At 42.5% G+C, this 12,746-nt stretch overlaps 1 protein-coding gene across 14 annotated transcripts in view; it reads right to left on the minus strand.

The window, feature by feature from the left end:
- Positions 1 to 748: 748 nt before the first annotated feature.
- Positions 749 to 12,746, minus strand: part of ppfia1 (PTPRF interacting protein alpha 1) — a 49,981-nt gene continuing 37,983 nt past the window's right edge. For 4 of the 14 annotated variants that reach the window (XM_017304067.2, XM_081605598.1, XM_081605595.1 and 1 more), the window contains 8 exons: positions 12,620 to 12,682; positions 10,761 to 10,787; positions 8,979 to 9,154; positions 8,476 to 8,573; positions 6,706 to 6,881; positions 4,599 to 4,667; positions 4,354 to 4,522; positions 749 to 1,991 (listed from right to left, as the gene is read on the minus strand). In XM_017304067.2, coding sequence (XP_017159556.2) covers positions 1,930 to 1,991; positions 4,354 to 4,522; positions 4,599 to 4,667; positions 6,706 to 6,881; positions 8,476 to 8,573; positions 8,979 to 9,154; positions 10,761 to 10,787; positions 12,620 to 12,682 — 840 coding nt within the window. In that variant the 3' untranslated portion in view covers positions 749 to 1,929. Of the gene's footprint in view, positions 2,014 to 4,106; positions 4,170 to 4,353; positions 4,523 to 4,598; positions 4,668 to 6,705; positions 6,882 to 8,475; positions 8,574 to 8,978; positions 9,155 to 10,760; positions 10,788 to 12,619; positions 12,683 to 12,746 lie in introns of all 14 variants that reach the window. The other 10 variants (XM_081605596.1, XM_081605593.1, XM_081605601.1 and 7 more) reach the window with 6 other exon arrangements.

Raw genomic sequence — 12,746 nt, forward strand, 5'->3', positions numbered from 1 at the left:
ACATTTAAACCAACAATCATTCACTTTGTTTTTATGCATTTATTTTTTTATTAGGCTCCTCTCCTCTAGTTTTAAGTCTCCAGTTTGTGTTTAGTATTACAAATAGCAGTTTTCTGGTTTAACTTGTAAAGATGAGCTGTACTGACCTCAGTATGCATGGTGCTGGTCAGACGTTTTCATCCACTCATGTCAGGATTAAAGTAATAATATTATGGAGCTTTTAAAACTTGAATTGTGTTTTTTTTTTAGGTTGGAAGTCAGATTTTTTTCAAACTCGTTAAATATACTCACACTCCAGGAATAACCGGTAAATGTTGGTTCTGGTTGATCGCATACTTTCCATAACAATCAAACATACTTCAGCTGTCATTCTGGTTGAACTTTGACCTCCCTTCTTTGTAGAACCGGTAGTTTTGTCTTTTTTTTCCATTTCTTTGCTTCCTGATCTACTTTTTAAAATCAAGGTCTCTAAATTTGGTGTGTGGATATATTTAAGTCTGTATGTTTAACTTTGATTCTCCGGAATAAGACAAAAATCCTCCAATTCAAAATTGTGTATCTAATGTTCGTTTTAAAAAAATCCACTTCAAATAATTAAAAGGCCAAAATTAATTTGGCTTTAATGATATAAACTGAAAACAGGGGGAAAAAAGTGCCATGATTCCTGTCAGAAAAGTCCTTAAAACCAGTTTGAATCCAACAAACGCAACACGAAACGTCAAGACAGAAAGAAGCTCAGCCTCGGATCTGCAGTGGAAAATAAGTTTCAGTATTTTATTGAAAGTAAGCAATAAATAATACTGTGATAAAAATAGTTTATAAGTACTCAGACTGTACATCATTGTTACAAGATCAGAAGATTCAACAGGAGGAGCAGGAATAAAAACAGCAACATGATTTGCTTTGTGCATAAATGACTAAAATCACAAGAAAAGAAAAACGTCGGTTCCTTCTGCATCGCCATGGAGACGGATGTTAGGACCTGTGTTTCTGGGGAACGAACAGGACGAGACAACGCGGATGGCTGATAATAAATAAGGGACAGGAAAGGAGTTAAGAACAATAAGGCTTGGTATAAAATCTTAGTACAAAGTAATTTTAAAAAAGGTTTATGGGACGCGATGGCAGCGGGGATCAGCTGAGGCCTCGGTGAACTTGGTCCGCTAACGGAGCCCGAGCCGCCCGCCTGGACCAGCGAGGACGTCTGCGGGTTCTCCGGAGGTTAGGAAGGCTGGATTAAAGGGATCTGCAGGGAAAGGCGAGAGGGAGCTTCCTCATAAAACCTGGAGGTCTGATTTCACTGAAAGCAGCCTGCGGATCCATTCCTGCTACTGTTAGATGGCTTCAACTCTGGAGGGTTAACATATTTTGGTATTAGATATGAAAATAAAGAAGGAAAGCAGAAGAAAATCTGTTTCACATGATATTTGTCGTCATGCCCTGGATGGCCAGCAGTTCGGTTCAAGGCGACAGACGACTCAGAGTTTATGAAACTCCAGCGATTAATCTGATATTCACACAACTAAGAGCCGCATTTACATAAACTCACAGGTCAGGAGCTACAAAAAGATATGAATTAAGTTATATGTCATATTAAAGTCACTTAAGAATAAATTCAATGATTAGAGAAGGAAAACATACATCTGGTCAATAATGAGGATTATAAAAAAAGATTAGATAAAACGTCTGCTGGTAGAAATATACAAACTCCAGACGAGAAAAACATTCAGTTACAGAAATCTGAGACCAAACGGTTTTAAAAGTGGGCTGATTAAGGGGAAAGAGGCAAAAAGAGGTTACAGTATAACTCCAAATCAATTAAAAGTCCCATTGGTTGACATAAATATCAGAAAAACGTAGATTATTCTAGAAAGTTTCCTCTCAGGAAGCATCTGCTCCGTCGATAAAATCGTCCTTTTTAGTTTTGTTTCAGTTCATCATCCTGGTTCTGAATGCAGGGAATTCCCCTTCATCCTCTGACCAGCGGCTACCTATAGAAATAATGAGGATAAACTGAGAAGGGAGGAGAGACCAATGACAGCAGGGCAGAAGCAGGGGATGGATGGAGGGATGGATGGATGGATGGATGGATGGATGGAGGGAGGGAGGGAGGGAGGGAGGGAGGGAGGGAGGGAGGGATGGATGGATGGATGGATGGATGGATGGGTGGGAGGGAGGGAGGGAGGGAGGGAGGGAGGGAGGGAGGGAGGGAGGGATGGATGGATGGATGATTGGGTGGAGGGATGGATGGATGGATGGATGGATGGATGGATGGGTGGATGGATTGATGGATGGATGGATGGATGGAGACGGGAAGAAAGAGAAGAGGCGTAAAACGTGTTATTAAAGCAGAAACTTCTGACACAAGAAAGCTGCTTTCAGATGAGTAATGCAGGGAAACCATACGGAGCTCCAGAAGTGCCAACAAGAAAACCTAAGACGCATTTCCAGGACATTGTTTTACCTTTATTATATCGTTAGAACCAGAACTTCATCGCATTAGTTTTTAATTAATTACATAGATCTCAATATGTTGAAATTTCAAAGGAATGAATCACTTCTTTTTGCATTGTTTCTGATAAGTCTATAAATCTGATGCACATCCACTAACAGCAATGGATGATGAAACTGTCTCTTTCTGCTGGCTGGGGTTTAATTTCTGCTTCCAAACTGATTGGATTGGACGCTGTAAAAACTATTGTTGTTCAAGTTGTCCTAAAAGGAGTTGTCAAATAGAGTCTCAATGCTAAACATGTAGCAGCTAACGCTAATGTCAGCATCCACATAATTAATTTAGACAAAAACATGTTTTTAATAACTTTTTCCAAGAAGAAAACTAAACAAAACAGGCATTCTGCAAATTGTCCTGCTATCAGTAAAACTATCTTTAACAGACTGATAACATATGGAGGCTCTGGAGAGGCTAAATTATGCAAAGAGCCTATATAAAACCTCTCCACATTGCCAAAAAAAGTCAAGTATAAAACTTAACATTCAAAGGCAAATACAGGATCCATTACAATAAACAATCCAGAGTTACTGAATGAAAACTTCCTGTTAGCATGGCGGCTAGCTGATTACTGCTAGTTCTGAGTGGCTGTTTCTGACTGAGCGGAGTAATTATGCAGAGCAGGGAGGAGATCGATTATTTTTTATAGATTATCTGTCTCATGTTAGGACAGCGAAAGTTTTAATACGTATGTAAAATTTATTTTTTTAGGCTAGATGCTGCAGCTTTAAGCAGAGGTTCGGTGTGAGAGTCACTACCAGGTGGAGCAGAAGCGGCGCTCCGTCTGTGAAATATTACTACCTGTAGCGTAGCAACGGTTCAACAGCGAGAGCAGAACCAGCGTCTTATGCTGGTTCTGATCCCACAATAATTTTGCGGGTTATTTGTTTAGCTTTCTGACCGTCATGCTAATCCGGGTGAGTGTTTGTAGCTGTGCGCTGCTTTACCTGCTATCTGATCCTCCATGTCTTTTTTACTGCAGTGAGCCTCGATGTAGCCAAACTCCGTCAAGTATGTCATTGTTTTTATGCCATATTAGCTTCGTAGTGTTGATGCATTTTGACCTGCTTCAATTTTTTCAATTTTCCGCCGCAACACGCAAACTTCCCCATTCACTCAGTGGTTATAGTTCCACATCGCTTAGGATTTGTTGCTGCGCGTTTGCGCAGAGTGAAGGAAAGAGACCAGCTGCACAGGCAGGCTGCGAAATGAGATGCAGGTGATCGGTATCGGCAACAAGAGCCAATGATCGCCGATCACTGATCATACACTTTTTCACGGAAATCGGCCCGATTATGATCGGTGGACGATTGATCGGCACACCTCTAATGTCTATTTATTCAAAAATTTGAATCGAAAATGTTGCTTATTTTGTCAAAAAATAAAACTAAAATTTTGATCGCTTTCTACTGCTAAATTAAATGTTCATATAGGAACTTTTAATCCTACGAGTAATAATCTTTTCACTTTTAGAGCAAAAACCACTTCATGTCTCCAAAACTACAACCTGTTTAATTTTCTCAGATGGCACTGACTGAGCTCCGTACGTATGCTGCTTCCATCTGAATCTCGACAGTTGGTGTGTGTGTGACCTTACCGTTGTGTTAACAAGAGTAGGTCCTGACTGTGGCAGTGTCCAGCCTCTGTATAGACTGACCTCCTGCGTTGCCATGTTGGTCAAACCGCATGCAGAGACATGCCGTTAGTGAGAGTGAGCAGCTCAGCAAAGCCATTCAATAAGCATCAACACAAGTAGTCTGAGCCCAACGGCCCTTCAGATATATTTTACTCCAGTCAGAAAAAAGTGGAGACATGCAGGGAGAAGCTTGGCTCCTGCCGCTTACCGTCCATAGGGCTTCTCTTTGGCTGCGCGGAGGGCGACGCGGCGCTGCTGCTCGTCACTCTGAAGTTAGCAGGCAGCGTGTCGGACGCTCCCAGAGACATTCCCCTCATGTCTTTGGGCCTGAACTTCTTCCTCCATGAGGGAGCGCGCCGGAAGTTCTTGTCGTCATCCTGGAGGAAAGATGGCGGGCGGTCATCCTGAGAGCGGTTCTAACCAACGGTTTGGGTCTCTGTGTCGGTTTCTCACCTCCTCCACCTTCCTGTCTGCGCCGACGGCCATCAGACTGCTGTACTCGCGCTCCAGCGCTGCTCTGGCCTGCAGGTTCACAACAGACGCATCTTTACATGCAGGTTTTTGGTCATGAAACCTTGAGCAACTCCTGTTTTTTGGCACCTGTAGAGTTCCAACACACCATCCACCGGCAGCAGACGTTTTACGCTTTAAATATGTAAACTACAAACCACGGTCTGCAAATAAACAAATGAGGGTTTTCCCTGCAGGGATCAACGCTGGGAATATCACCTCGTTTTCTAAAAATAAATATTGTGGTGATGATAAAAATCAGAGGATTTTCACTGGCAGCCTTTCTGCTCCATCTGCTGAGTAGTGAGTATTAAGCGTGTTAATCTGACGTGTTTCAGTGAGTAACTCTGAAAACCAGGCAGATAAAAACTTTACTGATAAACTGAAAACCCAGTTTGGTTCAATAAACTGGAAAAAGTCACTATGTCCACCGTTTTATATGGAGTTTAGTTTAGAAAATCAGGTTTTTATTTAATTTGTATTTTTTATTGGGGTTTTTTTTTGCTTTATAAATATTTATAATGTATTACATATTTTATAAAAAGAAATAGTATATATAACATTTTAATTTAATTCAAGGAATACTTGTTTTATATTTACATGTATTTTAATAAAAATAAAATGTATAAAAAATAGGTATTTTTCATTTAAAGACAGGATGCATTTGAATGCAAACTCAAAAAACAGAGAGGAGAGCAAAATTACAATAAATAACTTATGGAGTATTTATTTAAATTTGTAAAAAAAACATTTAAAGTAACAAATAATTTATTAAATGTTGCATATAATTAAATGTGGGTCAATAAAATGTAAAAACTATATATTTCATGTTTCAGCAAAACAATTTTTTCCCAGTTTGCTAAGGTTCAGAATCAAGTTTTAAAATAAAATCCTTCTCCAACATGCAGCAGCAGGTGGCTGAATGCTGAGCTTCAATAAAAACTCAACTCCTGTCAGGATTTAAAGTCAACAGAAACCATGAGCAGCAGGGGAAGAGAAGCTGGGAGGAACTGAAACACGCGGAGAAGCTCCGTCAGGAAGAAACTCACATTTCTGTGTCTCTGGTAAAGGTAGAGACGTCCTGAAAGTGGACGTCTGTCCACTGTCAGGACAGAGAGACGTCCTTCAGATCTGCAGCATTCTGGGAGGTCAGAGTTTGTTTACATGTTGCCTTCGTCTTGTTTACGTTGAAACTCTCCTGATTTGGGATTTCCTCTCCAGGGGATTTAAGGTTCAAACAAGTTTCCACACAGGAAAGTCCTGATCTCAGATTTAATATTTATTTATTGATCTTTTCCTCATCAAACTTTCCACTGAATATTTACTCCAAGTTAAAACTTTCCTGTTTTATTTAATCTAAAACTGTTTAGTCCCACTGCAGTTTTTACTCTCAGATTATCTTACAGGCCTTCAGATGAAACACCCATCTACTCAGGAAGCCCCGCCCACTTCAGGGGCCATTTCCTTCACCGCCCACATGTTTACATCACAGCGGGCGGGTGCATGCAGCGTGTGTGTACCTGTGTGTGTGCGTGTACCTGTGTGTTCTGGTGTGTGTGTGTGTACCTGTGTGTTCTGATGTGCGTGCCTGTACTTGTGTGTGTGTACCTGTGTGCTCTGGTGTGTGTGTGTGTGTGTGTGTGTACCTGTGTGTTCTGGTGTGTGTGTGTGTGTGTACCTGTGTGTGTGTGTACCTGTGTGCTCTGGTGTGTGTGTGTACGTGTACCTGTGTGTGTACGTGTGTGTGTGTGTGTACCTGTGGCTCTGGTGTGTGTGTGTGTGTGTACCTGTGTGTTCTGGTGTGTGTGTGTGTGTGTACCTGTGTGTGTACCTGTGTGCTCTGGTGTGTGTGTGTACGTGTACCTGTGTGTGTACCTGTGTGTGTGTGTACCTGTGTGTGAATGTACCTGTGTGTGCGTGTACCTGTGTGTGCGTGTACCTGTGTGTGCGTGTACCTGTGTGTGTGTGTGTGTACCTGTGGCTCTGGTGTGTGTGTGTACCTGTGTGTGAATGTACCTGTGTGTGAGTGTACCTGTGTGTGTGTGTGTACCTGTGTGTTCTGGGTGGGGATCTGCAGCAGCAGAGCCAGTGAGTTGTGGTCGAAGCTTTCGTCCAGGGCGAGCAGCGCTCCGTGGACGCCGCTCTCATAAAGGTTGCTGCTGTACTCCTTGAGGCCGATGGCCTGGACCCAGCCGATGACACGCTCGTTGGTCCACACCAGAACGTCTGAAGGGACAGAAACACAAACCTTATTGTTTAAAGAGAGCTTGGTTTGGTTCTCCATGGTTCTCAAACTGTGGTAGGCGTACCACTGGGGGGACGTTTGAGCTCCACCTGAAGGTCTCCTGTGGCTCTATGAACACAGAGCCTGGGAGTGAATCAACCTGCAGAGGCTTTGCAGCTGTTGTTCAGGATTCTGATTTATTTCTTCTGTCTACATTTGATCATAATGCTTTCATTTAAACACCGCTGGTGAAGCTTTGCTTCAATCGCTGTCCCAGGTTTGTTGGGTAGCATTACGTCGCAGTCTACATCCCTTCGCCTTTTTTTAACCAACACTACTAAACCATTAGATAAACACATCTGAAAGTTTGTTTTGTTATAAGGTGCATTTCTGGTAAGTTCTTCATTAGTTTCGTTTATACTCATCATGGTTTGTCCCTTTAAATGCTACAGCCTGAGCAGGTGTGTGGGCGGGGCCAGCCCAGCACTTCCTGTTTAAATATGTATGATGTCACTGATTGCATCACCAGGTTCAACGAAATGGAGTTTTCTTTTTTGTTTTGTATTGTTTTGATAAAGAATACATTACTTTTTATAAAAATTTATATGTATTACATATTTTGCCTTGCAGCAAGAAGGTTCTGGGTTCGATTCCCGGCCTGGTGGGTTTTCTCCCAGTACTCCGGTTTCCTCCCACAGTCCAAAAACATGACTGTCAGGTTACTTGGCCTCTCCAAATTCTCCCTAGGTGTGAGTGTATGTGTGTGGTTGTGTGTCCTGTGTGTCTCTGTGTTGCCCTGCGACAGACTGGCGACCTGTCCAGGTGACCCCGCCTCTCACCCGGTACGTTAGCTGGAGAGGCACCAGCACCTCCCGACCAACTGAGGGACAAGGGTGTAAAGAAAATGGATGGATATATTTTATAAAAACAAATAGTATATATAACGTTTTAATTTACAATATTAGAGTAATAGTAGATGAGTTTGTAAATTAGATTCATAATCTTATTCCCGATTCTTTGTCTAGACTTTGTTGTTCGGTTTGACCAGTTTTCTCCTGCCATGGTCTGATGAACAGCAGGCGTGTCGCTTATTTTGTATAAAAACAACATGGATACTTCGGATGGATGTCAGAAAACAAAAAGATGTTGAGCAATAAAATCCAGCAGAACAATTTGGACCTGGCAGCTCATGCTGCTTTCTTTCCACCTTTTCTGACCGTTTGACAACACTACCTCACAGCATTGTTTCAAGAGCTGGACCGGTTCTGTGGGCCGGTTCTGTGGTGGAACCTGGTCCAATAGGCCAGGGCAGAAAACATCTAGAGGAAACACTGCAGCTTTATCAAAATCTTCTGTTCTTTCTCTATGAACCTCAAACAGATTTTTCTCCAATGTCCAGAACTCAAGCTGAAACCTTTTCCTGAAAACAATTAATTTTTATATTTACATGCACCAGGAAGTGCAGAAAGCAAATTTAATGTGTGCTAAACTGCAAAGAAAAGTCGTTTTCATAGTTTTTATAGGTTGGATGTGTTCGCTGAAACCTGCAGTGTCAGGGAGCCACCAGCAGGAGGAGCTGGTCAGGTGGCTTGTTACCTGAGAGCTCCAGCTGGGACTCGTCTCTCCTCCTCTCCAGCTCCTTCCTGTCGTAGTTCAGCCGCCGCAGACACATCACGCCACACTGGAAGCTGTTCCTGTTGCACAAACACAAACTCAGCAGTTGGGTCATGTTCACACACACACACACACACACACACACACACACACACACACACACACACACACAAAGTTGGGATGGATGCAGGATTTAAACAGGTTGAGGAATAATGTGGAAGTCCAAACATTTTTTCAGTCTGTAGGAACCGAACTGATTCATCCTGTTGGACTGAATAATCTCTCCATGAATGAATGAATGAATGAATGAATGGACATACTTAATTAATCCCAGAGGGAAATGTGCATATTTCAGTACAACCCATCCAAACATGTAGACAGGTGTCTGAGGTTGCAGCCCTTCACCAGAGGAGGCGCTCTCACTTCTCCTCTCACTTCAGGCTGAGACCTTTTCCTGCTCCAGGCGGCTGCATGTGAAGCCGTACCTGTGGAAGCTGTCCACCATCTTCAGCTGCCCCCTCAGGTCCTTCTTGGTCAGGTGGTCCAGCATGCGGGCGTCCACCAGGGACTCCATGAAGTAGGAGCGGTACTGAGGCAGACCCAGGCTGGGCAGCCACTCGTTCCCGATCCACTCGTGGTTCATGTCTCCGTACGCCAGCGTCTGCAAGGCCACAACGAACTGGGCTTAGAGCGTCGGAAAGGAAGTAACCCACCAACATTCCGGTTCCTTTCACAACAAACACTAAGAACAGCAGAACCGAGACAAAAACCTTTTTACATTAAAGCTTCTGCAGTTTATCAATGGAAGAGTCATTGGCTAATGATGCCAAAAACAAATGTTTTATGATTTTATTCTTTTTATACAGATGTTGAATAATATTTTATAAACTTCAATGTCTAAAGGAAAATCCTGATAAAATAAGATCATATCTGCCCCGTGGTTGAAGTCTGAACATCAACAAAATGCATCAAAACAACAAGAAATTAACAGAAAATAAACTCATCACGCATTTTTTGCATTAAAATATTTAAGCTTACACCATATCTCTTGCATTCAAAAGTAGTTTGAAATAAATCTGTTCTTAACTAATTTCAGGGAGTCAAAAATGACTTTTCCTTACCTGTTCTGCTCAATAAATAGTTTATTGTCCACATTATTTTTTATTATGTCTTGTGTCCTTTTTTTGTCAGATATCTAATAAGGGAATAATTATTGTTAATTTATCTGTTAACTCAGCCAGTACTGATGTTAATATGATTCCCAGCGGTGGCCAATGCTAACTAAAAAGTTAGCTGCACTAACGCTACCCGTCAACAACATGTGTTATATCGCCCCCAGCAGGATGAACATGGTCATTACACCTGTACAGTTTGCGCTTCAGGAAGTGATTCTCTGTGACAAACCTTCCACTCGGTTTCAGTTTTATAAATGTTGAGTTTTGCCAAATCTGTTGATGATTCAGCCTAACTGACTATGGTAGGACTTCAGTCACAAAGCACACAGGACTTCAGTAGATTGTAAACTGCTTCCTGTGGAACTGCAGCAGCAATGCATTCTGGGAAAAGAATAAACTTAATTTACTAAACCGAGAGGAAAAGGAACTGCTGCATAAACAGTCTCCACCCACTTCAAAATAAAAGCATCTACTTGAATTTCAACGAGTAAATTGGTTTTTTAGAATTTATCTGGAAAAATTAGAGGAAGCTAAACGTTCTAAATCCGGGGTGTCCACAGTGGGCCCTGGAGGGCCGGCATCCTGCATGTTTTAGTCTCTCCCCAGTGGTTGTAACAGCCTCCTCAGCAGGTCGATGTTCCTCCTCTTGGGTCTCTAATGAGCCATCATTTGATGCAGGTGTGTTAAACCAGGGAGAGACTAAAGCATGCAGGACGCCCGGCCTCCAGGACCCTCTCTGGACCCTCTCTGGACCCCCCTGCTCTAAATGGTTTCGTTAAAGTGTTTCCATCACTGGCTGTTCCTGCTATGAAAGTGACGGAGAAGCAACATGAAACTTTACATAAACTGAGTGATGAAGATTCATAAAGATGTTCCACCTCCTGAACAGCGTTATATTTATAAAACTGGGTCGCATTTTCTTCATTTTACATTCACAGTTTGCTTCTGAAGTATTTTTATTCTTTACAGTGTTTATTCAGCTGTTTTATTATTTATTTCTTAAAATAAACTAGAAGCAGCTCCTGAAGCTGCAGCAGGTCTAATGTGTGAGCCCGTCAGAATAAAAGCGGGGTTCTGGGGATGTGTGCAAACCTGGGCCCAGCTGCCCTCGTCATCCTCCTGGTGTTAGCGTGGTTAGAGTGCGCATGGTGAGAAGAACAGAAAGGCGAGGGGTTAGTGAGGCGGCCGTGAAGGGTTAGAGCAGCTTCACGTGAAAAATAATAAACACATTCAAATAAAATAAAATCAAAACACAAAGGCAGGAAAAAAGCTATGAAAGACCGATTCATTCATTTGATTAAAGGAAACTGATTTTGTTCTAATTTTATCTAAATTAAACAAGTTTAGGTGCTGATTTCTTTAATTGTTACATAATTTCGGATCGTTGCCAGTTAAAGCCCCTTTCAGACGTGATGCATCCAGTGAGTGTGTGTTCAGTCACTTCTGCTCCCGACTCATTCATGTCTGGAAAATGATTTTTACTCAAAGTCTGATTGGACTGTAAACCCGTCCGCCATGTTGGAGGAGGAGGAACAATCGTTTTTGCTGCTACACCTGTGCTGTCATTACAGTAACCCCATTAGAAATGTAGCGTTTTGCACACAGATATATGTAGTTTAATCAGATAAAAGTATATAGTTTAGGGCCAATTTTTAAATTACGTTTCACATCATAATCCATGACTAAAGTTTCTCCAATACTCTGCAGGATGTGAACATCTTAGTGTCCTAATCAATCAGAGGGTCAATCAGATAAGATCCGTGTGTTTATTTTTAATCAAATTTGGCGTGATTTGACTTGAAATGTGTTTTTAGAGCATAATTACTCTGATTTGTGATCAATGAATTCCTTCAGTAAGATATTCACACGTTTCCCTGGTGAAACTTTCAAAGCAGGTTTTCAAACTTTCCAGTTCCACTTTGGAGATAAAAACAAATCAAATGATCTAAAGAATTCACTCTTATATGACATCATTATTAGATTTATTAATAATGTCTTGTGATAGTTTTCTACAGCAGGGAGAAGATTAATACTATTATTGCCAAGTTTTCTGGTATTTAAGCAATTATAATCAAAGTTGGTAATTCTAATTAAATTAAAACAAGGAATGTGTGATTTAAAATAAGATGTCTGTCTTTTTATGAGGTGTATGAACATATCTGGTTTAAACTGTAAATAATGTCTTCCATGTTTAAGCTTTTAACTCAAGATTGCAAATTATTACAAAACTGTGCAGTTTGAATGTCAAGAACTTTCAAGGACTTTATGCAGAAATCAAGCACTTTCCAAACCTTGAAAACACCTAAAGGAAACTGATTATCCAGGAAGGACCTTTAGATACGATGAAATGTCTGAAAGGGGCTTTATGAGCGTAATGTTCAGTAAAATCACCAGAAAAACGGCCTGGTTACACAGAAACTTATATTAGCATCATTTTAATTAGGGAAAACAAAGAAGAAATAAAGAAATTATTTAAAAAACTAATCAACTATGAGGCACAAACTAAACCAGCAGGACAGAACCGGCTAGCCGAACAGAAAGAAGAGAGCGACGGCTCGCTTCAGGCCGCCTGCAGGGCCTCAGGTGTGAGGCCCTGCAGGCGGCCTGAAGCAGGCGGCCTGAGGCCCTGCAGGCGGCCTGAGGCCCTGCAGGCGGCCTGAGGCCCTGCAGGCGGCCTGAGGCCCTGCAGGCGGCCTGAAGCAGGCGGCCTGAGGCCCTGCAAGCGGCCCTGCAGGCGGCCTGAGGCCCTGCAAGCGGCCCTGCAGGCGGCCTGAAGCAGGCGGCCTGAGGCCCTGCAGGCGGCCTGAGGCCCTGCAGACGGCCTGAAGCAGGCGGCCTGAGGCCCTGCAGGCGGCCTGAAGCAGGCGGCCTGAGGCCCTGCAAGCGGCCCTGCAGGCGGCCTGAAGCAGACGGCAGCAGCAGCGGCGCCCAGCTCATCCGGGTGGACTAACCGTGGGAGGTGTGGCTGCCAAACTTTCCATCTCCTCATGTGTGACCCAAACGTTTCCTGTAGACTGACCATGTGTCACCCCCCAATCAGAAGAGTGCAGAACGGAAACAGTGATGAAGGACAGAAAC

Source organism: Poecilia reticulata, chromosome 3 (assembly GCF_904066995.2).
Source record: "Poecilia reticulata chromosome 3, P_reticulata-male-v2, whole genome shotgun sequence".
Lineage (NCBI taxonomy): Eukaryota > Metazoa > Chordata > Actinopteri > Cyprinodontiformes > Poeciliidae > Poecilia > Poecilia reticulata.